Here is a 24,789-nt window from a genome sequence, read left to right as displayed (position 1 = left end):
CACATTGACAGATTGCTTCACAATACCACAGATCATCTTGGAGCATGAAACAATTTTAGAGATCTGCATATTAGAGGCTTTTTTCTGTGGATATTCTGATTGCTGGCATATTACAGTCAGCCCTTTAAGATTGAATGGCCCTGGAGGTGAATCAGCACTATGTTATAGGAGGTTGCTTTTTGACAAGATACAGCTGATGTCCTGGTCATCCGCTGCATCTGGATCCATCTCTAGTGGTCTACACTCAATTTACCAGTGGACAGGACAGGTGAGTGAGGCTGACAACATGCAATTCTCCATCAATATAATTAACTTCATGCTCAAATCCTGTTCACTTTTTTTTCCTCACTGTCCATCCAATATCTAGCTGTCTGATCAGGATGGGCAAACAACTGGCCTAGACCTTTGCTGTCATGAACCACCTCAGTGAATAATATCTCTTCAAGTCTGTTAAAAGTCATCAAACTGTTTTTAAACATTCCTGCACAGTAACAGCCAAGTAACTCTCAGTGTATTTGCCCCTACCAGAGTCAACCCTGAAGAAATCAAGGAAACATTTTATAGCGAAGTGTGTTCCTTGACTGTTGCTGATCCAAACAAGCTATTTATTCAATATAACTTTAACTCACGAGTTGATATAGACCAGACAAGGAAAGGGGTCATCAGGAAAAATGTAGTTGATAATTGTCACGGCAATGGTGACCCCTCCCTACTCCACTTCTGAAAGTAAGTATGTGTTAAGCACGAGCTCTTAACCACTAACACAGTTTTCCAACTCCCTAATTATGACAAGATGCATCCCTGTTCTGTGAACTGGTATCTAATTGTCCATGTCATCGGAAGACAGGATATGCATTTAATGAATGGTATGAGGGATAACGTGCTCGACGGATCATTGTTATCAAGTCAAATGTTAAAATGTCAATGTCTATTCCTCAGATATCCTGAGGGCATGAAGGCATTTCATTGTCTCGAGGGTCAAACAGGCGGTCATGAAAAACCTCTTGGAGTCAGCTGTACACAATGAGAAATGACACCTGCTGCATTGAGGTTGACTGAGAAACCTTCAAGGATATTGCACATCCCATTGGAGTAACATTGCTTCACAGGGCCTCAATGGCCAGTCATTTCTATCCAAGCAAGAGATCTACTAGATCATCTACAAGAGAGATGCAAAACATTTGGATGAATCAGAAACCAGATGAAGTTCATTCACATGGAAAACACCAGAACTGCGAGGGACTCTGTAATGCTCTAAAACTTGACTAAGGACCATTGCCTATTAGTTCACTACCAATCCTCAGTGCCAACAAGTCAACATTACTTCCAAGTGAAGCCAAAAATCATGAAAGATGGTCAAAGAACTTTAACAACATCCTCAATTGGCTTCCATCCATCAAAAGAGGTAAATAACTGTTCTCTTGATGACCCTCACACAAATGTTGAAAATGACAAATTCAGTGAAACTGCTGTCCAGTGGAAAAGATTCAGGAACTGATGCTATCCGAGTTTATATCTACAGCTCTGCTGCCAGAAAGACACTGTATTTCAGAAAAGACCAAGGAACCATATGGTACAGGTACACAATCCTTTACCTGAAACCTCCAGGACCAGCTGACTTTCAGAATTTCGAATAAGTGACAGTTTAACAATAAGTTAAAAATATCTTAATGATCACCAGATGCACCTGTGAGAGTACTATGAGCCCTGAGACAGAATTGATGCCTGCCAGGCTGAGCTATGCCCCCATGTCACATCGGAGTGACGTAGCTAGAGTGGGTGTGGAATTGGTTAATTGTTCGCACCTTGTTATGGAGAAAAAAACTTCACAAAAAGAACTTCGGATTTCGGATAAAGGATTGTGTTACCTGTATTTGCAATTTGTCAACTGCAGGAGAAATACCAAGAGCAGAACATGGACCTCTGTACTATGCTTGTTGACCTGACCAAGGCATTTGACACCGGTGCTATGAGGTTATTTGGAAACTATGGGAAATTCCTCACAATGGTTTGATTATTCCATGATGACATACTTACATTTAGCCTGGAAAGTAATGAGTTTTCTGACTTTTTCCCAGTCACTACTGGAGTTAAACAGGGCTGTGAGCATTACAGAGTCCCTCGCAGTTCTGGTGTTTTCCACATGAATGAACTTCATCTGGTTTCTGATTCAGCCAAATGTTTTGCATCTCTCTTGCAGATGATCCTCTACAGTACAACATTTACCTTTCCTGGTAGTGATCCTGTTTTTACAAATGGATGGGTAACTGCTCAATCAGTGCTCATTCTGGGTAAGGACTAAAATCTCCAAGGTCATACTTCACGATGTCCGCTTTGCTGATGACTGTGCTCTGGTTGCTGGTTCAAACCTGGACATGAAGCATAGCATGGGCTTGGGCTCCGATGTATGCCACATTAGCTTTGCAATCAGCTCAAAGAACATTACAGCAACCTACCAACCTGCTCCAGGTAACCCCTATCTTGAGCATGAAATTTCAAACTGACCAGCGCATGTTAAAAGTGGGTTCATCAACTTATCTTGGCAGCTGATCTCCCCATTGTTTTGTAATGACAGCGAGACACAGGCTAGAGTGCCCAAAGCAAGAGGAACCTTCAGCGTACTTTAGAAATCAGTCTGGGATGAAGAGCAGTATATCTGCTACCAAACTGAAAGTCTACACAATAAGGGTTCTGCCTGCTCTGCTCTACATGAGAGACTTGGACTGTGTCCAGAATTAAGTCAGCAAACACAATCAGTATCACTTCAGCAACCTTCAGAAGCACTGACGGCAAGGAAACAAAATATCAGGCACTGAGTTGCCTGCCTGAGATAACACAACAAGCATTTGCATCATATTGAGACAGCCACAATTAGGTTGGGCCAGTCATATAACCAGAATGTCAAACATTCATTCATCAAAGCAAACTTTCAAGGAGTGCTTCAGTCTGGAGTATGCTTTCATGATGATCAAAGGAAGTGTTACAAGAACAGCACAAAAGCCTCACTTAGGACTTCTGATCCCACCTTCAAGTCTGGAGGAGAACCTCATCCAGGATTCCTAAAATGATGTTGTCTCCTTTGACAGCAAGACAGACAGAGAGATAGAATGCAAGGAGAGGAAATCTCAAACCAGCTTCTCATCCAAAACTCAATCACCTGCAGAATCTTGTCCTAGTTTCAGCTGAAGTTCCTGCACACAAGTCAGCCTCAGCAGTTACCCCACTTGACCATACTACACATCCCAGATGAACTTAGTTATCTTGCCCTTAAAAGCCAAACAAGATTAGTGATAAAACCTATGTCGCAGATGATACTGTTAGAATCACTGCATACACAGCTCCTCCAGCTGGTTTGATCTAATTCCACAAAATGTAGCTGAAAGTCTCAAGGTCAAACAGCTACTCATGATGCTTGGCTCAAAATAAAGTCCATCTTGGAATTGTGCAGATATTAATCAAGAGTCACCATAATCCCACGAGTCTCAGATAGATTTGCAATAGCCGATTACTTCCAAGACTTTAGTCACTGGAGTAGCCCTTAGAAGAAATGGGTAATTAAATTGTAGATTTTCCATACCGTACACAAGCACCAAGGGCAAACAGTGACAACAAGAACACGTGACAAAGTGCTTATCGTCAAGGTTGAATCTTTAACTCAACTATATTTTCTACTGCGAAAAAAGGCAAGAGATTAATGCCAAAAGGTCACAAAAATAGTTGTGCATCGGAAGAGTTACCAGTTTGTAAGAACTTCACAAATACAAATAGCTATGGTGCAGGTGTCTAAGATGTTAACTTTACATCAAATGTTGATCTGAAATACATTCACAAATCACTTTTCATTGTCAAATGGGGGTTACCATTTCAGTGCATGTAAAGGATTGTTTGATCTAAACTGATTGTTAAAGATATAGTCACCAGCAACTTTCTCCTTTAGTACATTCGTATGCCACTTTCATACAAAACCAAGAGTTAGACCTCAGTTTGGGTCAGAGGATTGATTGGTAGCTGTGTCTGAGACCTTTCAAAAGTGAAGACAGTTGAATAGTTGAGGTTTCCAATCACTGAATTGTATTGGGAGAATCAGGAAGCAATCTACAGTCTGGTGTCAGAGGTTCGGGTCTTACAGGCCACAGTGAAAGAGCTGCAAATTAGAAAAATAAGATTTGCAAAGGAAGCAGATACAGCTGGGTTCATGTGAAATGATGATTAGCTCTACAATGTAAAAGGTGAGACAATAATTTGAAGACTACCAATGGAATCAACTGGAAGTTATCTAGAAATGAAGTATGATGCAATTGCTTGCAAATACAATAATAAAAACATAAAATAGTAAAATAATTCCAGTATAAAATAATCTAAGTAAATATTGTACCAAAGAAAAAAGACATCTTAATATACTGTTTGCAAAGGTTTTAATGTATGCAGTTGCAGAATCTACAGAAAGTGCATAGAGCAGGCAGACCACGTCATCAATACACACTGACAACTGCACTGCCAATTCAGGGCTCTGTAAATTTATCAGATGTCCTTTCTTGACAGGTAAAAGACAGGAAGGAAAAATATTGTTTCGGTAAGCCATCCTTGTGAAATCCTACACGAGTAGGACACCGTGTAGAGATAAGGTAGAACAGGGGAAGATGCTAGTGGAAGAGGAGAGGTTCCAGCAGGATGTTCCCTCACCAGTGTTTGAGATGGCTGGGGTTCAGTAAGGACATTCTTAAAAATATTTGCCAACTGCTGCAACCAAAATTCGAGCCTGAGAGCAAGACAAAATCATATCGCTCGTCGTGGTGAAGGTGATCATGGCATAAGCTTACATGTGAAAAGCTCCCTCCAAGCTAGTGTTGGAGATATTAGCAACATCCCACAATTTGAAATGCGCTGAAAAGGTAAATTTATTGAATTCCTTCTTGCCAACGAGAAGAATCAAGCAGGCAAAATTATCAGGCTTCCCTGTGATGCAATCGAGAGGTTACTAAGCCACAATAGCATCTGTAATAAAACACCATAAACTTTCCAGAAGGAATGCAAGTATTATCTATATGGATGGTATCGTGGGATATTTGCAATGCCTACCTTCTTCCCCACCCTTATCTCCTGTACTCTTCTCCCTCTACCACAAAATAATCCTTGTCTCTCACCCACAGGTCCCTGGTTTTGACCTCCTTTGAAGACAGTGAGTGGACTCAGTTAAGCAACATATGGACAATGTAGCCAATGACTCCTTAAGTGGAAGAGGAGGGTTGACTTTAATTGCTTTTGAGGCAGTAAGTCAAAGACTATTAAAACAAATCTTAGTACTTTCGCGTGTTGATGCGATATAGTATGCTGGGGACTTCAATCCTCAATCAATATCTCAGGAAACCAATGAATGGATCATCAAAGTCCACACCCTTTCATACTGAAGCAGTAGAGGTTGTAATTCTTCTTTGTCAGCACCCCAATCGAAACTCTGATGCTGTGATTGAAAATATTTACCTCTTCATTTCTCCCCAGGGAATATGATTCACTTACAACCACAATTGTGTTTTACACTAATTCTGTAACTCAGAAATTTGAATGAGTCACATTTACATTTGATTAGGAGAAAATTGATTAATGCAATTTATCCATGAATGATCTATAGCAAACTGATGGGTATATTATTGTTCCAATTGAAGATAACAATAAGCAGAATACAGTGCTGAAAAATGGATGATAATCATGGTGATAGGTGAACATTAACCAAATCCGTAACAACACAAATTAAATCCTTTACCATTTTCCATTAATGTGCACCTTCTTGTATCGGGAAAGAAAATAATTTGGAACTGATTGGCACTTATGGTGTATATGATTGCTTTATCAGACTAAAGGAATGTCAATCCATTTTGTAGCGGACAAAAAAAAAGTCATATTTTCAATTAAATGACCGAAATCTTTACTTAGCTACACTGAGGCTTTTCTCAATATCAATTGTAATTTTACAATATAGAAACATAATAACTTGCATTCATATGGCACCTTTAACAGATGATTCCTCAGAGCATAATCTGATTATAACTTAAACGAGGTGATATTAGGATGGATGACTAACAACAAATGTGATAATCAGTGTGATGTGATAGAAGAGTCTTGCAGGTGTACAGATTTACAGAGAGATAAAAGGTGAGAATTCCGGTGTTTATGGCACGGAAAGCTGAGGATGCACTTGGTTAGTCGTTAGTGAAGGGGCTGAAAAATGAGTTGCTGGAAAAGCACAGCAGGTCAGGCAGCATCCAAGGAGCAGGAGAATCGATGTTTCGGGCATAAGCCCTTCCTCAGGAATCATTTGAGACTGACAACTGCACTGCCAATTCAGGGCTCTGTAAATTTATCAGATGTCCTTTCTTGACAGGTAAAAGGCGGGAAGGAAGAATATTGTTTCGGTAAGCCTTCCTTGTGAACACAGTGTAGAGATAAGGCCAAACAGGGGAAGATGCTGGTGGAGGAGGAGAGGTTCCAGCAGGATGTTCCCTCACCAGTTAGTGAAGGGGTCCATGCTAAAAGAGTTTATAAAGATAGGGAGCGGCAAGGATGTGAAGACATTTTAACATAATGGGAATTTTAAATTTCAGTCAATGAAGGTCAGTGACATTGATAATGGTGCAAGTCAGGATATGGCTAGCAGAATTTTCTAGAAGCTTGAGTTCATGGAGAAAGAAAATTGAAGTCAGTCAGAAATAGCAGTCAGATAGTTTGGCAAACATAAGTGCAAAGATAAAATGGAGTAGTATCCATTACAAAAAGATAAATGAATATGAATAGTAGTACAGAAGTTGAATACTGATTAAAAAAAAGATTTTGTAGAGCTCTTCATATTGCATTCAACAGGATATTTCACAAGAAGTTTATGGTATATTATGATTGTACTATGAGACTACTGAAACACCAGTGTTTGTACGCAGAGCAAAAAAGTCATGTTTTCAAATCATTTGCTTAACTACAATCTGTCACAAATAGATTTTCAAAAATCATTTGTATTTAAACTAATACTTTATTTTATCTTTAATTTTTTTTTCTTCTGTGGGAAAATTTCCGTGTACATCTTACCTGTCGAGTGTCTTCCAAGCTTTAGCATACGGAGTGATCTCATCAACCTGAGGATCTGGACAACCTTTCCCACATTTTCCAATTCTGTGAAACCTCCATAAAGTTGCTCCACCAGCATGGTGACGTAAAATGGGATCACAGCGATAAGATCGATGATATTTACCAGACTCTTAAGAAACTTCCATTTGTTTTTGACACAGAAAAATCTCAGTAAATACTCAGCAGAAAACCAGGTGATACAAATATACTCAATCACGTTCAATAAAAGGGGTTCCAATATTGTATATTCAAGGGAAAAGAGAGCCATATTTACAATGGATATGAGAACAAATCCTACAGAAAGGATGCCAAATACTTTCGCCATCTTTGAAGAGTCAGGTTTCTCCATCATAAGCCATAGTTTTTGTCTTAGGTTTTCACAGACTACTCCAGAGAAATCTTCCTCTTCATTCTCAATCATTTCTGCATCTTGCTTTATGTCTAAAGCTTCATTAATTTCTTTCCGTCTGTAATATTTGTCTCTGCAGCAAATGTCAATGTTAAATTCATCTATTCCCCAGTATTCAATTTCCTGTAAAAAAGACATTGCACAAAGTTCTTCATTCACATGTAATCTACCAGTTTTATAATAATTTATGATGTACTTGAATGTTTGAGAACTCCGGTCGAAGAAATATTCATTGTCCACAAAGTTGGCATCATCACATAACTCCAGCACCGAATCCTGTTCGGACATAGCCAGTTTCCCCAGACGTGTTTCAGGGTGGGACAACAGAATTTCAGGGGACAAGATGAACCTGCTACCCCCTACATTTATGATGATGGTGTTCAAAGAATTTTTATTCAGACATTCTTCGCTGTAGAAAACACTGGATTCCAGAGAGAAAGCAGAACAATTATCTTCATTCTGTTCAACTAACCAAGGAGAACAATTGGGAGACTTCATGGTACATGGTCAATGATGATGGCCTGGTAAATAAATTCAAAATTGCTTGTGAGGACACATTTAAAACATTAACAAAGTTGCTATATCAATTTCCTTTGCAAAACACATTGAACATTTAATGTAATTCATTTTAGGCCTTAATTGGTAAAATGAAAACCTCCCTAACAGATTTCAACTTTCTTTTCAAAAGATTATAAACATCATAAAACTCAGCATAACTTCTAGAGACAAATGAAAAATGGATTTTGAATGAAGATTTTCTTCCCCCACAGAAAGAGTTAGATTAGATTAGATTCCCTACAGTGCAGAAACAGGCCCTTTGGCCCAACCAGTCCACACCGACCCTCTGAAGAGTGACCCACCCAGACCCACTCACCTACTCCCTACTAATGCAATTATCACTATGGGCAATTTAGCATGGCCAATTCACCTGACCCACAAATCTTTGGACTGTGGGAGGAAACCGGAGCACCCGGAGGAAACCCACGCAGACACGAGGAGAATGTGCAAACTCCACACAGCCAGTCGCCCGAGGCTGGAACCGAACCCAGGTCCCTGGTGCTGTGAGTCAGCAGTGCTAACCACTGAGCCACTGTACCGCCTTACAAGGAGCAATCTGACAGATCCATTTTGCCACAGAATGAAACAAACAGTCATGTTCTGGTTTTAACCCAGTGCCATTCCTTTAAATGTCAGTTTAGAAATGACAATATTACGACGGCCAGGAATCAAACCTGGGTCAACTCTATAGAAGGAAGCTACGTTCGCCTTAATTTATGCGTCACCTTTTGCATAGATGAGCAGAAAGACATGTGACTGAAGCACAGAAGAGTGTGCATCACTAACTGTTCCTGCAAAATCAAAAGACAATACAGGTAGGTTGTACCCATTTCTTCGCTTTGACTGAAGGGGACTTATACTTTCATTGAAATACTTAGAACTGATACAAACATAATAATGGACTCATTCAGAATGTTAAATTTGAGTTTCAATGATTTAGTCCTTCTGATTCTCTTAGAGCAAAAACGTGTCACTGTAATTTAAAAATCTGCTTGACATCTGTTAACTTGGCACATGCCACTTCAACTTTTAGAATCCCCACAATGTGGAAACAGGCTATTCAGCCCATACTGACCCTCCCACCCAGACCCATTCCACCATCCTACATTTTCCATGGCTAATCCACCTAGCACACACGAGAAAACCCATACAGACGTAGAGAGAATGTGCAAACTCCACATAGATAGTCACCCAAGGATGGAATTGAACCTGGATTCCTGCTGCTGTGAGGTAACAGGGCTAACCACTGCACTACCCAAGAACGGCTACTGTTGAAATGTCAGTGATTCTTAAGCAAACGTGTACATTTTGGAATATGCTTTGCTTGACATTCAAGTGTATTAACATGCTGTTAATGTCAATAATTGTTATTTTTCAAAAAGCATTGCGACCAGGTGAGGAGGGGTGAATCAGCTTCCCTCTTTTCAACCTTCTCAAGTTGGCTGCAACAAAGATGTAATGTTCTTTTTATTATACTGCTATAATCAGAGACCTAGCTGGCTAGACATGCCTTGGATAAAGGGAGACTGTGAATATTCCAGTTAATCCTCGAGTCCTCAAAAAGACAGATGTTTCTTTCCAATATGCATTCCTGGGTGCTTTATCGTCTGAGAGGCTGAGAGAAACAGGGAAGGAGAACAAGTCTTCTCCGTTCTTACAAGTCTCTCTCCTTGGCATTTCCAAAGCTGTTACTTTGAATATAACCCATTTATGTATTCCTGATTCTTCATCTCCCATCCTGATAAATTGCAGATAATCTTATCACCTACAGTAACGAACTTCTCATGAAAGGTGTATAGAGCAGGAAATACCAGTCTGGTTGACTAGTTTCAGTCTACATTGATAGAAATGTAGTTACTTCAGTTCAGACTGGCTCTTGTGAAGTTTGGCTCAACTTATGGCCGGGGAAATCACTGCAGTTAATTTTTTCTTCCTCCTTTTTGAACCATTTCAGTTCGTGAAAATCCCAGGTATTAAAATCAGATGACGGAGGTAAAGAACTGATAGATCTTATTTTGTCACTATCTTTATATGTAGAGATATAAAGATACATTTGATACATTAGGAATAGATTAATCCAACCAACAGCAATAATATTAAAGCAAGAAGCAGCAAACACTGGAAATCTGAAAACAGGAACAGACAGAAATACACAACAAGTGGTTTGTCAATGACAGATTAAAGCTTCAGTTTAATCTAGTATCCTACTTGGGTACAGGGGTGGAAACAGATAATTAACAATGATCAATTATTTTTTAAAATATGCAAAAGGTGAAATCTCATGGAGACAATCTCAGTGAAGCAATTAGAAAAATCAAAAGCAGCAAAAATAGGTAATTAGGACAGTGAAACCAAAAGATAAAATGTGCTAATTATGGATACTACAGTGTCTTAAGAATGCAGGTATGAAATCTGCCAGGTGGATCAACTTACTGCTGAAGAAAAACATGTTTTGCTGAAACGTTTCATCTTGCATTCATTAGAACATTCACAAGAATACAAAAAAGAAGGCAAATACTTTACATTGTGTCAGGAGAGATTGCTGATTGCTAGAAATATTGCCATGGAGAATGCACCAGTTAGATGATAAGTGACAGATAACTGCAAAGATTTTTTTTTTAGTTTTCAACTAGGCATGTTGACTGTGATGGAGGAATAAATCAGAGAATGGATGATGCTTATTTTGTGAGGTTGAAAGAAATGCAATGTTCAGTTTGCAAAGAATGGCATCCTTCGTATTAATATATGGAGCCACCAGTTGATACAACTATGACACACGTTGAGTCCAACTGTCAGGTTAGACAGAAGAGGTTACACAGAAATGCACCTTCAGACTCTCAGTTTCAGACACAGATCACACGACCAGATCAAGGGTGGCTGCTACTGAGAAAGGGACCTCAGAAGTATCAGCAAGGTTCAATGCCTTCAAACTGGATTAAATTGTGAAAATGTTGTTATATCAGAATATCATGCTGAGTTGGAGAAGGGAGTTTAATGACTAATCTATTAGGATTAAGGTTTTTAAAATAAAAAGCAACATGAGAGGATTCCTGAAGTGCCAATGAGAATTTGTTTGCATAGGGAGAATTTTGAGTAGGCAGGGTAAACATGGAAGAGAGTGTTAGTTGCTTTCAGTTAGAAATATCATGGACTTTTCTTTTTAGATTAGCTTAGTAAAGTCACCCATAATGTGGAAAGCTTTTGTTCAGTTCACAGAAGTCCTGCTTAAAGCTAACCCTATAGATGTAAAAGAGGTAGAATTTTGTGGTGTTTTAGGACTACTATTGGGATGTTGGGCTAATAGATGGAAATATTGTATTTTAACCATATTTTGAAATTTTTCAAATTGTGTTATCTTGAAATGGTTTGGCTTATTTTTTGCATAATAAACTCTTGTTATTGTTGCAAATCAGCATGATGTGCTTGTGTTTCAGTGAAAGACCACCTTAATTTAAAAAAAGTCAAAATATGATCTATTAAGCATGATTTCAGTATCAGATTGGACTTGAGCAACAATAAACATTAATTAGGATCATAACATCATCACGAAAAGTACCAGGTCATCTAAAGCAATATTTAGTCAAAATCATCAGCATCTCAGTATTGCTTATTAATTGTGAGTATGCAAATATCTATCACTAAAATTTTTTGCAAATTTCTCTCACTCCTGTGAAAGACACTCCAAGCTTCTGGAGGACTCAGTTATTCTGCTTTTGAGAACAATCACAGTTTCAGTGCACAGCTAAGATGCTACTGTAGACAGGTTCACTTTTTATACAGCTTGAGGCAAAAGTCTCTTGAGACTAAATATTTGTGATAAAAGGTTCAATTCAAACTTGTAGGCACCGCCACAGCAGACATTATTGTGACTGATGTTGCAGCCTAGTCACCTCAGTATCCTAACACGTTTACTGGATTGGGGTTATCGTGGAGGGGGTATGTTAGGCTCCTCACATTGAAATTGGAAGAGTGATGTGACAAACAATTTGTGACAGTTGATGTTTACAATCTATGTTGACATGTCACAGACGCTGAAATGAAGCAGGTGATATAATTGAGAAAACTGACTCCTTACTATAGATATTAAAGCTGGATATTGCACAACAAAAAAAAAGTTGAAAAATTGGAAAAGCGCAGTAGGTCAGGTAGCATCCAAGGAGCAGGAGAATCGACGTTTCGGGCTTAAGCCCTTCTTCAGGAATGAAGGAGTGGCAAACTTAGTCTATGCATCAACTTAAAGTGATCAAAGCTATAATTCCGGACACACCTGCACTTCCTACAATCTAAGACCCATCAGTATCATTTCAAACTTGCTCCACCATGCAATAAAATCATGACTGGTTGAATTGTAACCTCAAATTCTTGATGGGCCTACCCTTGGTAACCTTTCAAACCAGGAATCTATCTATCTCTGCCTTAAAAAGTATTCAAGGACTCTAATTCCACCATCTTTTCAGGGACAAAGTTCCAAAGATTCCCAACTCTAAGACAGAAAAAAATGTATGTCTTGTTCATTTTAAAGTAGGTGACTCTGATTTTTAAACATTCATCCCGTTCTGGGTTCTCCCATAACAGAAAACATCCTCTTCACATCTGTCCTTTCAAGATTCCTCAAAATTTTATCCATTTCAAATAAGTCACCTCTTACACTTTGATGCTCCAGCAAGGGAAGTCTACTTGTCCAACCATTTCTCATAAGACAATTCCCTCATTAGTTTGTAAACCTTTCCTCAATGGTCTTGAATGCATGTATATTCTTAAATAAAGTGACCAATATTGTGCAGTACTCCAGATGTGGTATCACCAATACTGTGGGTAACTCAAATTTAACCTCCCTACTTTTGTATTCAATTACCCTTCCAATAAATCATAATAATTTATTATCTTTCCTAATAACATTTGTACTTGCATACTAAGAAGTTTTGAATTTCATGCACAAAAGAGTCCCAGAGCCCTCTGATCTCAGAGCTTTGCAATCTCTCACCATTTAGAGGATATGCTTTTCTATTCAGCCTGATAAAAATGTACAAATTAACATTTTCCCATAGTATACTACTTTTAACACAATCTCTCTAAGCATCTTTATATCATCTTCACGACTTACTTTCCTACTTATCTTTGTGTTTGCATTAGAATTGGCAACCATACCTTCATCAAAGTCATTTATATAAAATGTAAACAGTCAAAGTCCCAGTATCCATTGCTGTGGCCGACCACTCGTTGTATCTTACCAACCTGAAAGAGACCTGTTTTTGCATACAGTCTGTTCTCGTGCAATCTTGCGTTATAAGAAAATCACGCAATAGCTGTGCCTTTTAAACTAATGGGGCCGGAAGCGCGCTATAACCAATACAGGTCAGGAAAATTTGCACTCTATAAATAACCGTCTAAATTCTTCAATAGTGTTAAAGCCAATTTGCATTGAAGAAACACATGTTATAGCAGCATATAGTCAGTTCTGCTTTGGGTTAGACAGCCAATCTTTTATTCATTCCAATATACTACCCCAGCACCATAAACTCTTATTTTCCCACAATAAACTTTGATGTGGTACTTTATCAAATGCATTCTGGAAATCTAACTACAGTATATCCACTCGTTCTCCTTATCCACAGCATATGATTCTGCTTCAAAGAATGTCACTGATTAGGCAGACATGATTTCCCTTTCACAAAACCATCTTGATTCTGCCTGATGGCTTTGAACTTATCCCAGTGCCTCCCGATAACTTTTTTTAATAACAAATTTTCCTGATGATAGATATCACGCTAAAATGATCCCTCAGTGCCCTTATTTGCCTCCTTCCCTTTCTGAACAAAGGGGTTACATTTGCTAATGGAAACCACCCTAAATCAATAGACGTATGGAAAATTAAAATCAATAGACTAACTGCCTTATAAGCCACCTCTTTTGTGATCCCAGGATGAAGTTAACTTGGATCTAGCTGCTTTTCAGCATTCATTTCCAATAATTTAACCAGTATCACTTCTCTGGTGATTGTGGTTTTCCTGAATTCCTCCCACATTTCCATTTCCTGATTTATCATTGCTTCTAGAGTGTTGCTTGTAACTTCTGATATTAAATGCCTACTCAATTCATCTGTCATGACCCAACGATCCTCAAAAGTTTGATATGGGACATCTTTTCAGAGACCTCTAGAATAAAAAAAACGTTGATATCGCTCAGCTATTGTTACTCATGCAGGGTCATTTCAGCACCACAGAATTTCCATTGGACTAAGTTTGGCACTTTGCATGATCTGCAAGATCATTTCCTCAGTCTTTTCATACACTGAGGGGCTGCTCAACCAACCTCATGACAATGACAATGGAAAAAACAGTGGTATACAATAAACGACAATAAAAAATGCTCAGTCTCTGGACTCAAGGCAAATTCAAAAGGATAACTGCACATTTGCAACTCCTGGTCTTTACTTTCTCATGGCAACTTTTCAAATTATACTATTGGCAAGAATATTGACATCAAGATGGTTCAGATGGAGCCTGTCCTTTTGCTCACATCCCATTTTCAATGATAGTGATGCCAAGCTGCAAGAACTAGAACTCAGTTCTCCCACACCAGGCTTTTGGGCTACCCAATCCTTCCTAATTTGATTTGTGCTGTGCAAATATGAAGATGGCTTAAGTAATAGTGCAGAGATTATGTCCTTCGTGAATTTGTTTCTTAATTTGGTGCCTATTGACCATGCAGAATCTCTACTGTGTCCTGCCTTTATCACTGATCCATGCTTGGACCACAATGACTAGATCCTGCCATTATACTGCAAATACCTCTCCAGCTCTTTGCAGATGTCCTGAACCTTGACACCAGGCAGGAAGCATAAGTGCCTGGATTCACACCTTGTGGAGCAGAGAACAGTGTCAATTCTCCTCACTATATTGCCACCAATTACCACTACGTTTCTTCTTACTTCCCCATCTTGAATGGTTTCTTCTACCATGGTACCATGGTCAGTTAGCTCATCCACGCAGTAGCCCTCATGCTCATCCAGGGAAGCTGAAAGAATCTCAAACTTGTTGAAGATAGAAAAAAGCTGAGGATCCTGTGCTCCTGACCTCTGGGTTCCCTTATCTGTCTTACTCAGAGACACACACTTCTGTTCCTGATCCATAACACCAGATGATGTAAGAGTAGAATTAAGCCATTTGGCCCACCATATTTGTTCCACCATGGCCGATATGCTTCTCAGCCCCATTCTCCTGCTTTCTCCCTGTAGCAATTAGTTCTAGTCTCTGGTTGAAGAAAATCCTCCTCATCACAGTTCTAAAGGGTCTTCCCTTCACTGAGGAGGTGCCCTCGAGTTCAAGTTTCTCTGACTTGTGGAAACATCTTCACGCCCGGCTGAAAATGGGTAGGAAAAGGAAAAGCAATAGGACACCTCTTTTGCTTCCTCCCACTAACTCCCTTAGCCAATTAACATATCTGAATGGGTCAATTGATATATTGGCAATAGAATGCAGGAGTTATGACATACCCCTAGGGCAGGTGTGACTTCAAAACCAGGGTTCTGACTCACAGCTAGGTAGAGTACCACTGACTTAGGGCTCTTCTCTTCCAATGACACTGCATGGGGCTCAAAGCCACAGCTCTTAAATCATGAGTCTTGTATTCTATCAACTGAGCTGCCAGACACGAGTTGGAGCCCAATGCTGGGTTCAAAGCAATTGATCCAGTAGATTAATAGTATTATGCTTTACGATTGAGCTAGCCAGTACAAACAGGCAGGAATATTAACTATTATACTAACAAGGAGCTTCTACACTCTCTATTGTCAATTGCAGTCCTAAATTGCAATAAATTGTCTAGTTCATGCCATCTCCCAAAACAAATGGCCTATCTGACTCATTTAACATGACTCCAGTTGGGGTTCTTGTGATGCAGTGATAGCACCGGCGCCACAAGGTCTGGGTTCAAGTCTCACCTTTTGCAGAGATGTGATACAATACTTCTGAACACATTGATTAAAAAGGGCTTTAGCTGCTTCACTGGAACCCCTGTTCAAAGCCTGTTTAAGTCTGGAAACCAAAGAATTTAAACTGAACATTTCAGTTCAATGCCAACTACACTAGAAACAAAATTACATCATACAAAATAAATATTTAGAGTTTTTCACCTAAACCTCAAGCCTCTAACCCAGTACTATTGAAAGAATCAACCAAGATTCAATAGTCTAAAACTATTTTACTATACAATAATCAAGCAAAGCAAACATTACAGCATAAATTTTAAAGTTTAGAAAATATTTTAGGTGATTACTTACAACTTACATTAGAAAGCACAAAATACAACCACAGATGCTTCAGGCTAAAGTTCTCGAATTAACCTTACCTCTTCCACTATGATTCCCCTAGAAATTCTTTGGCTACTCATTAGGTTCCACGTTCCTGGGACTAACTCCAAAACCTTTTACACAGCTTCTTGTAGGACTTTTCAGCTCTTCTGAATCCCACTTGCAATCCCTGTCCAGTGAATTTAATCAGAAAATTAGAAACAACTTTGATTTCTAATAGCTCCATTCTCCTGATCCACAGCTTCTGGCAAATTCTTTTCCCTGTTGATACGCAGTCATCTTTATAATGTCGATGGACATGGCAGCTAATTTGTGGACAGAAGCTAATTTGTGCACAAAGTCTTACAAACATTAATGAGGTAAATAGCCAGTGAAATGGTTTTCGTGATGATGGTTGAAAGATAAATATTGGCCAAAACTTTTTACCAACAGTTCTGCTGAGAATGAATATCAACTGTACCTCTCTTTAGAACAGAGATGAGTTAATTCAGTGGAGACGTTTGCATTCAGTTCTAGTTTCCTTGCTACAGAAAACATGTTGTTAAACTTGAATGAGTTCAGAAAAAATTTATAAGGAGGATGCCAGGTTGAGGAGTTTGAGCTATAGGCTGGGGCTGTTTTCCATGGGGCATCAGAGGCTTAGGGGTGACGTTAGAGAAGTTGATAAAATCACGAGGACATGGATAGGACGAATAGCCAAGGTGTTTTTCCCCAGAGTAGGGGAAATCAAAAGCTAGAGGACATAGATTCAAAGTGAAAGGGGAAAGATTTAAGGAGCCACTTTTCCACATTGATTTCACGTGGAATGAAGTGCCAGAGAAATTGCAATATTTAAAAGGCATCTGGATGGGAACAAGTGTTAAGGAAGAGTTTAGTGGGATATGTACCAAATGCTGGCAAATGGGACTAGATTAATTGAGAATATCGCGTCGGCATGGATGAGTTGGACCGAAGGGTCTGATTCTGTGCTGTACATCTCTGACTCTATAAAATCATAAACTGAATAAAGTGAAACTGTTTCTAATGGAAAAAAGGGTCAATAAACAGAAGATGGTACTATGTTTGCACATGGGTGGCTCAGGAGAGGCAGCATGCAGTGTTCACTAATATTCTTGGTGCCTTTAGAAAAAGAGTTGGTCACTGCAGGGGTGCTTATTGCCTTATCTTCTCCAACTCTAATTTTCTCCCTCGTCTTTGCTGTCACTGCACTACCTTTAACATGTTCTGCAGGCTAACTGATTAATTGGAAACACTGATGACTTGATGGTGGTGGAGGCAAAAACAACTGTGTATATTAGCATTTCTGGATATAAGATACATTCAACAGAAGACAGATTAGACAAGTAGATGAGGTGAACACTTCATGTAGCCAGTTGTTGCGATTTGGCATGTATTGTCTGAAAGAGTTGGATGAAATAGGTTCAAATGAAACATTCAAAATCAAACATTTAATAAATATTGAAAGGAATAAAAACTAATTGTATCACACTTTCAAAGAGACAGCACCGGTACAATGGGCTGAAATGTCTCATTTCCACAGTAAAATTTATTAAATTCTTACATCCTTTGTTCATGCAAATAATTGAAAACTCTCTCTCATAAGGATGAGCAGATATGGAATTGAAACACTTAAATTACACAGTTTGTTGCATAAGGTAAATGGTTCTGAAGGGGTTAATGCTTGTGTTACATTGCCAAATAAATGGGGCATAGCCAAGATATGGCAGGAGGGTAAACAGCCAGTCATAGATTCATAGAATCCTGATAGCGTGAAAGTAGGTCATTTGGCCCATCGAATGCATACTGCCCCTCCAAACAGCACTCCACCCAGACCTATGGAAAATAAAGAACATGAAAGCATGGGAAGAGTTAAAGCATGAAGACCACTGGCAATCTATGGTCTGTGGAAGACAGGATGGGATAAGAATAGTGGAATGCTCTTACATCAATTAGCAGAGTATGGTTAAAGCTGAAATGTCACTATGGCGAGATAAGGTAACAGTTAGTAGAGGTAGTTTTCTGTTAAGTGTTATTATGACAGGATTGGGGCCATAAATATTTGGGACATGCCATTAAAATATCTAATTAATACTTAGACAGTCAGCTTGAGACAGGAGACTATTGCAATTGATGGAATAGCTAAATATCTATCATGACAGGTTAGTCTGGAATGGAAGATCACTGCAGCAGAGGTAATAATAAATATCAAATCATGACATTAGGAAAATATTAAGTAGGGTCTGGAATGAAAGACCATTGTTGCAAAGAGTTAGCAATAAAATATCTAACCATGTCATTATAATAGCATTAAGTAGAATGTACAACTAAAGAGATAATGGGAACTAACATCACTGGTTTATTGTGTAGCTAGAGTGAGGTATTTTGATTAATATAGTTGGATATGCTGATAAGCTAACAGAAACATGATAAAAAAAATATAAAAATCCACGGACCCTGAGGTTCGTGGGCATTCGAGAATCTGCTTTCTCGGTGTCATGGTTTTTTGTTTGCAAATAAAAGACCTACTTCTTAAGGAACTCTGTCTCCTGGTGATTCTCTACATCTTCTTCACGAAAGACCCATCTCCCCATCCCTGTTACCCTGTATTTCCCATGGCTAATCCACCTAGCCTACACATCCCTGGACATTATGGGCAATTTAGCATGGCCAGTCCACCTGCACATCTTTGGACTGTGAAAAGAAACCAGAGCACCCATGCTGACACAGAGAGAATGTACAAACACCACACAGATAGTTGCCTGAGGCTGGAATCAAACCTGGGCGTTGGAGTGGTAACCACTGAGCCACTGTGCCAGGTCGATCCAAATAACCTTCATTTGTTCAAATAAGGGCAGGCATATCATTCAAATAAAGTACAGCATAATCACTGACAGAATGGTAAAATAAAAGACTGGAGGTCAGAAACAAAAACAGAAATTGCTGTTGAAACTCTGTACGTCTGGCAGCATCCATGGGAAGAAAGCTGAGCACTGATGTTTTGAATGCAAAAATGATCCCAGGCTTCCAGTTGCCTGCCACTTCAACACACCTTGCTTCTGGCCAACATTTCTGTCACAGCATTCCAGTGAGCATTAGAATAAGCTTGAAGAACATCTCATTTTCTGCCTGGGGATCCTAGGACTCAACAAAGTTCAATAAGTTTAGAGGTTGATTCCATCCTTCCATGTTTCTTACCCACCAAACATCGGGTCCTTTTAAAAATTCAATAGTAGGCATTGCAGGCTGGCTAGCATTTATTACACATCCCCTAGTTGCCTTGGAGAAGGTCCACATGAAAGTGTTTGTGGCAAGTCCAGTTGTGTTTCAGGCCAAGGGTGACTCCCAGGATGTTGATAGTAGGTGATACACTGATGGCAGCATCATTGAATGACAGGGCAGGGGGTTAGATAGTCTCCTATTGGAGACTGTCAGTTATTGCCAGACATATCGTCCAGGTCTTATTGCTTTTGGCAATGGATAACTTCAATTTCAGAGGAGTTGCGAATGGTGCAATCATCAGCAAACATTCCCACTTCTGACCTTATGATGGACGGGTTATGAAGCAGCATTGATGAAGCTGATGAAGATGGTTGAGTGAGGACGTTACCCTGAAGAATTCAATTAAAATGGAATCACTTCAAATGTTTCTTAATTTCACTCAGATGCCATCTTGGTTTCTTCATCTTATCATTTCCTAACAGTCCTGAAGAGTCACTGGACTTGAAATATTCACACTTTCTTCACATAGATGCTGCCAGACCTTGTGTGTTTCTCCAGCAATTCTTGTTTTTGTTTTACAATCACTGTTAGTCTGTCCTCTCTCTTACAGCGCAAGGTGGCTCATAATATCACGTGCCTCGATAACCCTATCTCTGTACCTCCATGAAATGATGGTGCACCACATAACGAGTTCAAAAGTAGCAAGACCCATGACATCTGGCACTACACGGTCTATCATCCAGGATGATGGCGATGCCTTATGCTCTTCCAGTTCTTTCCTTACACTCGTCCTAAGATGTGTCACAAAGTGGAAGCTGTAGGTAGGACCATCACAGAACTCCCATTTTTCTCGTGCTCCTTCCTTCCTTTCAGAGGTACAAGAATGGAAAATGGACAACCTCACTGCAGCCAAGGGCAAGGAGAAGAGCAGCTTCATGTCATTTATTGCCCATCCCTAAATGCTGAGAGGGGAGATAAGAGTCACCACATTGCTGTGGGTTTGGAGTCACATGTAGGCCAGACCAGGTAAGGATGGCTTTTTCCTTCCCTAAAAGATGATAAGTGAACCAGATGGGTTTTTCTGTCAATTATTTCATGATCATCACTGAACTCTTATTTACAGACTTTTATTGAATTCAAATTCCACCATCTGTTGTGACAGGATTTGAACCCATGTCCCCAGAAAATTACCTGGGTCACTGGATTAACAGTCCAGCGCTAATACTACCACATCATTGTCTCCTTACAAATGGGTGTCTCTCTGGTGTACTCCTCGTCTGGTTTTTGCTTCATTGCTCTGACACAAAGGAATTATGGCTGTACAAGTAACAATTGTTGTAGGACATTTTCAAACCAAAGTGGGTGAGAAATGGGCAGTACATCCATGACACTTGCCCAACTATAGGCCAATACCTGCACTGCCATTGACAGCTTGTATATCCAGAACATGAATTTGAACAGAAGTGGTCAATGAAAGGTAAGCTCTAAAAAGAGAGATGCACGCAGACTGTATGGCATTCAGACTTCAAGAAAAAAAGTCAGCTGCAAGGGGTCCTCCAAGCTTTGAGCAACACAATGATAATGTAATGGAGGTTAGCGTTCTGAATGCAATGGTTCATAAATAGTTAATTTTCATGTTACATTGGCTTCAGTAGAATAGGTGGAGCCAATTCAAAGCCATCTACCAGCTCCATAAGGTCCTCATAATTGTGCCTGACCAAATGCCTTTGTATTTATTGCGATCATATAACAAACCTATTTTTATTATCTAAGAACAGTGCGTCTTCTGTAAATCCTCTTACTGGTTCTCTGCCAGTTGCACCAAAGACAAAAGCAGCAATGGTGGCAGCGATCTAGCTCAAACAATCCTTATCAAGGACCACATATTGGAAGAGGTCGCAAATACAACTGGGGACAAGAAATGATCATCCAGGACAATTCTACATGGTTGCAATGGTACAGATCTAAACCCCACCATGGAAAAGAAGAAATCCAGACCTGGAAGAATAAAAATCTAGTGAGTGTCTCTCTTTAAGAGCATTATCACTTTAAGGAGGTACAGTTAACCAGTAGTTGAAGCACAATTACAACATAACCAGAGAAACAAGAGACCAAAGACATCCAAAGACAGAATGTCAAAGACAGAAGCTAGTGTGCTCTTAGTCTGGTTTTCGCTTCATTGCTCGAACACGAAGGAATTACGGCTGTAGAGGTAATAATCGTTGTAGGATATTTTCAATGAGCAGAGTGCAACCTTGAAATGAAGGAAAAATGAACTAATTTTAGAAAAAGGCAGAGACCTTCAAAGAATCCTGATAGAGTGGAAACAGGCCCTTCAGCCCAATGATTCCCAATGAAGAGCATCCCACCCTGAGCCACCCCCCTTTACCCTTTCCCTGTAACCCCACATTCCCATGGTTAATCCACATTATTTACACATCCCTAGACAATGGGGAATTTAGTATGGCCAAACCACTTAATCGGCACACCTTTGGACTGTGGGAGGAAACCAGAGCATCCGAAAGAAACCCAGCTGACACAGGGACAAATTGCAAATTGCAAACTACCAAAGGATGGCATTAAACCCAGGTCCCTGGAGCTGTGAGGCAGCAGTGCTAATCATTGAGTCATAGTGGAGGAGGCTCTGTAAGAAGTAATTGAAGGCTTTGGGGTGTAAAATGAAGAAATCTAAAAGTTATTCTTTCTCTTTTCCCTTTTATGAAAAATGGTGTGCAAAAGGGGAAGTCAAAGGAATGTAAAACGTGTTTCCTTCTCACATCAAGAATTGCCATTGACATTAACCTCCGATAGGTATACCTGAAAGGAACAATGAAAGGACCAGAAAACTAATTTAGACCTTGGCTACAGAAACAAGAAGACTTTAGAATTCATTAATAGTGAAGAGGAATGGTCAGGAAATGTTAGAGATTTAAAAAGACCAGGATACAATAATAAGTGATTTCCTTTGGCTATATGCAAAGGACTTCTGGGTGGGTTACTTTCTGAAGGGTCAGTGTTAATTGGTTGGGTCAAAGGGCCTGTTTCAATACTGTAGGTAATCTAATCTTAAATGAACATACTACTGAATTTAAGCTTGATATGAGTGTGCTGGTATCATGGCTGAAGAAGCAGAAGTTACAGAGCAGTGACCACATGTTATATTATTGGTGAATAAGCACCAATCGATCAACAACTACTATTGATTAGAAACGGAACTGGATTCGCCAGAGATATTGTGGAGACAGGAACAGGTCAGAGGTTAGGAATTCTACAGCGAGAACTCACCTCTTGACTCCATCTACGGGGCACACATCAAGAATGCAATGCAACATTCCCCACTTGCCTGGAGGAGTGTAGCTCCAATTCTCCAGAAACTTGAGACTATGCATTACAAAGCAGGCCACAAAATCGGCACCGTCAGTTGGCTCAGTAGATTTGCCAAACTGAATGGTGCTAACAGCATGGGTTCAATTCCTGTACTGGCTTAGATTACGATGAAGGACTCTTCCACCCCAACCTTTCCTCTCATCTGAGGCGTGGCAACTCTCAGGTTAAACCACCACCAGCTGTGAGCAGACAAACCTGTACACTAGAGATTCATTTAAGAATAGGTTTTGTTTGATGTCAATTTACAATTATTGTTGTGCAACAAATCTCTGCAGAGTTTCTTTGGATTGTTGGATATACCTGTATTGGCATTTTAAGTCGATGACTTCAATCTGGAGGCTGCAAGAATTGGATCTGACATTAATAGGGACTATGATTCAGATGGGAGGCTATGTACCTAACTGCGACTTCGAGGCTGTATGTATAACACAGGCATAGGGTCCCTCACTGTTCCTTCTTGCAGTTTAGTTTCAGAACAGTCCAATTTTGCACACTGGCTGAAAATGGAAGAACGAAATACTCAAACAAACACTTGCAGAACCTCGGTTACATGTACTTATTATAGATCTACGAACTTAAGACAAGCACGCTGATAATCAAGATGTATTAAATTTAAAGCCATGCTGAACAGAATCTCAGTGAGCAAACGGCATGAGAGAATCTCACACCAAATTCAGAAGGTGACCATCAACTTAGCAGTGCTACATATGGTGTGTGGGAAGCTGAAAATCTATCCCATCACTTTTGTTCATTGAATAACTTCGGCTTATAAGTAATTCCCTGTTATATTTTGGTTCTGCTTAATAAAATAAGATGCACATTTTCACACTGTGGCACAAGGTCAATTAAGGAAATCTCTTCTTAGATGATGAAAGCACTTGAGGCATTAGTCAGTAGGAAAGAATAAATATGTGTATCAAGATACTTTGTTGTAACAGGTCTCCAATCAGGTCTTGTCTGTGGCGTCCAAAATTAAAATTGCAATCCAAGCAGATAATACTTAATTGTAGTAATAAAAAAACCATTAAGCACAAACATTGTTATCTATGTGTTGAAATTACTTGAATGCTGTATTTAATGATTTAATGCATTTATCTAAAAAGGTCTTTGTCAGCAATTTCAAAGTAATTAGGTTAACTGCAGTGCCAAAATGGTTCACACACTTCTGCAAAATTTGTCAAAGTCAAAAGTCAGAGCTTAATGATTTCCAGTCCAAGATATCTGCACTACTCAATAGGCATAATATTACTCAAAGATCAGCATTAAATCTCTAGGTATGCCTGTCTCATACAAAAATCAGAACTAGAAGGTAATTACATGGGGATTCACATAGTATGGGTAGAATATTCCCAGTCTCAGAACAATTTGGGCATTGATGGAAGTGTTTGGAAAATAGGATAAAATCAGCACTAAAGAGATGGTTGATGTTGAGAGCAGAAGTCCAATTCTTCAATAAGTGTTGAACAGTGAGGCAAGAGTCCCTCACTAGTGAATAGCAAAATGCACTATTGTTTCACCCCACCTCATTGATACCCAGTTTCCAATTCTCAATGACCAAATAGACACCAAATGACCATATTTCTGATATGACAACTAAAATGGTACTTGGTGACTCTGGTTCACTGCTTGTTCCTTCTGGTTTCCATTTTGGATGGCATTTCAGGGAACAAACCCAAAGTGAAGTGACCACTTGCTCCTCCAACAATAGGCAGTGGCCGCAGACACACTGACAGCAACCTTACATCTTTGATCTATTTCCAACATGGTTCTGAACATTCATGTTGCAGTTTGG

General features: G+C 39.4%; 1 protein-coding gene across 3 annotated transcripts in view; it reads right to left on the bottom strand.

Moving 5' to 3' along the window:
- The window catches only part of kcnv1 (potassium voltage-gated channel modifier subfamily V member 1), a 44,411-nt gene that overhangs the window by 4,913 nt on the left and 14,709 nt on the right, over window positions 1-24,789 (bottom strand). For 2 of the 3 annotated variants that reach the window (XM_072571245.1, XM_072571244.1), the window contains 2 exons: window positions 16,430-16,560; window positions 7,075-8,043 (listed from right to left, as the gene is read on the bottom strand). In XM_072571245.1, coding sequence (XP_072427346.1) covers window positions 7,075-8,020 — 946 coding nt within the window. In that variant the 5' untranslated portion in view covers window positions 8,021-8,043; window positions 16,430-16,560. The remainder of the gene's footprint in view (window positions 1-7,074; window positions 8,044-16,429; window positions 16,561-24,789) is intronic. The other variant, XM_072571246.1, reaches the window with a different exon arrangement.

This window comes from Chiloscyllium punctatum, chromosome 5 (genome assembly GCF_047496795.1).
Source record: "Chiloscyllium punctatum isolate Juve2018m chromosome 5, sChiPun1.3, whole genome shotgun sequence".
NCBI classification, from domain to species: Eukaryota; Metazoa; Chordata; class Chondrichthyes; order Orectolobiformes; family Hemiscylliidae; genus Chiloscyllium; species Chiloscyllium punctatum.
This window is presented reverse-complemented; position numbering and strand designations above follow the sequence as displayed.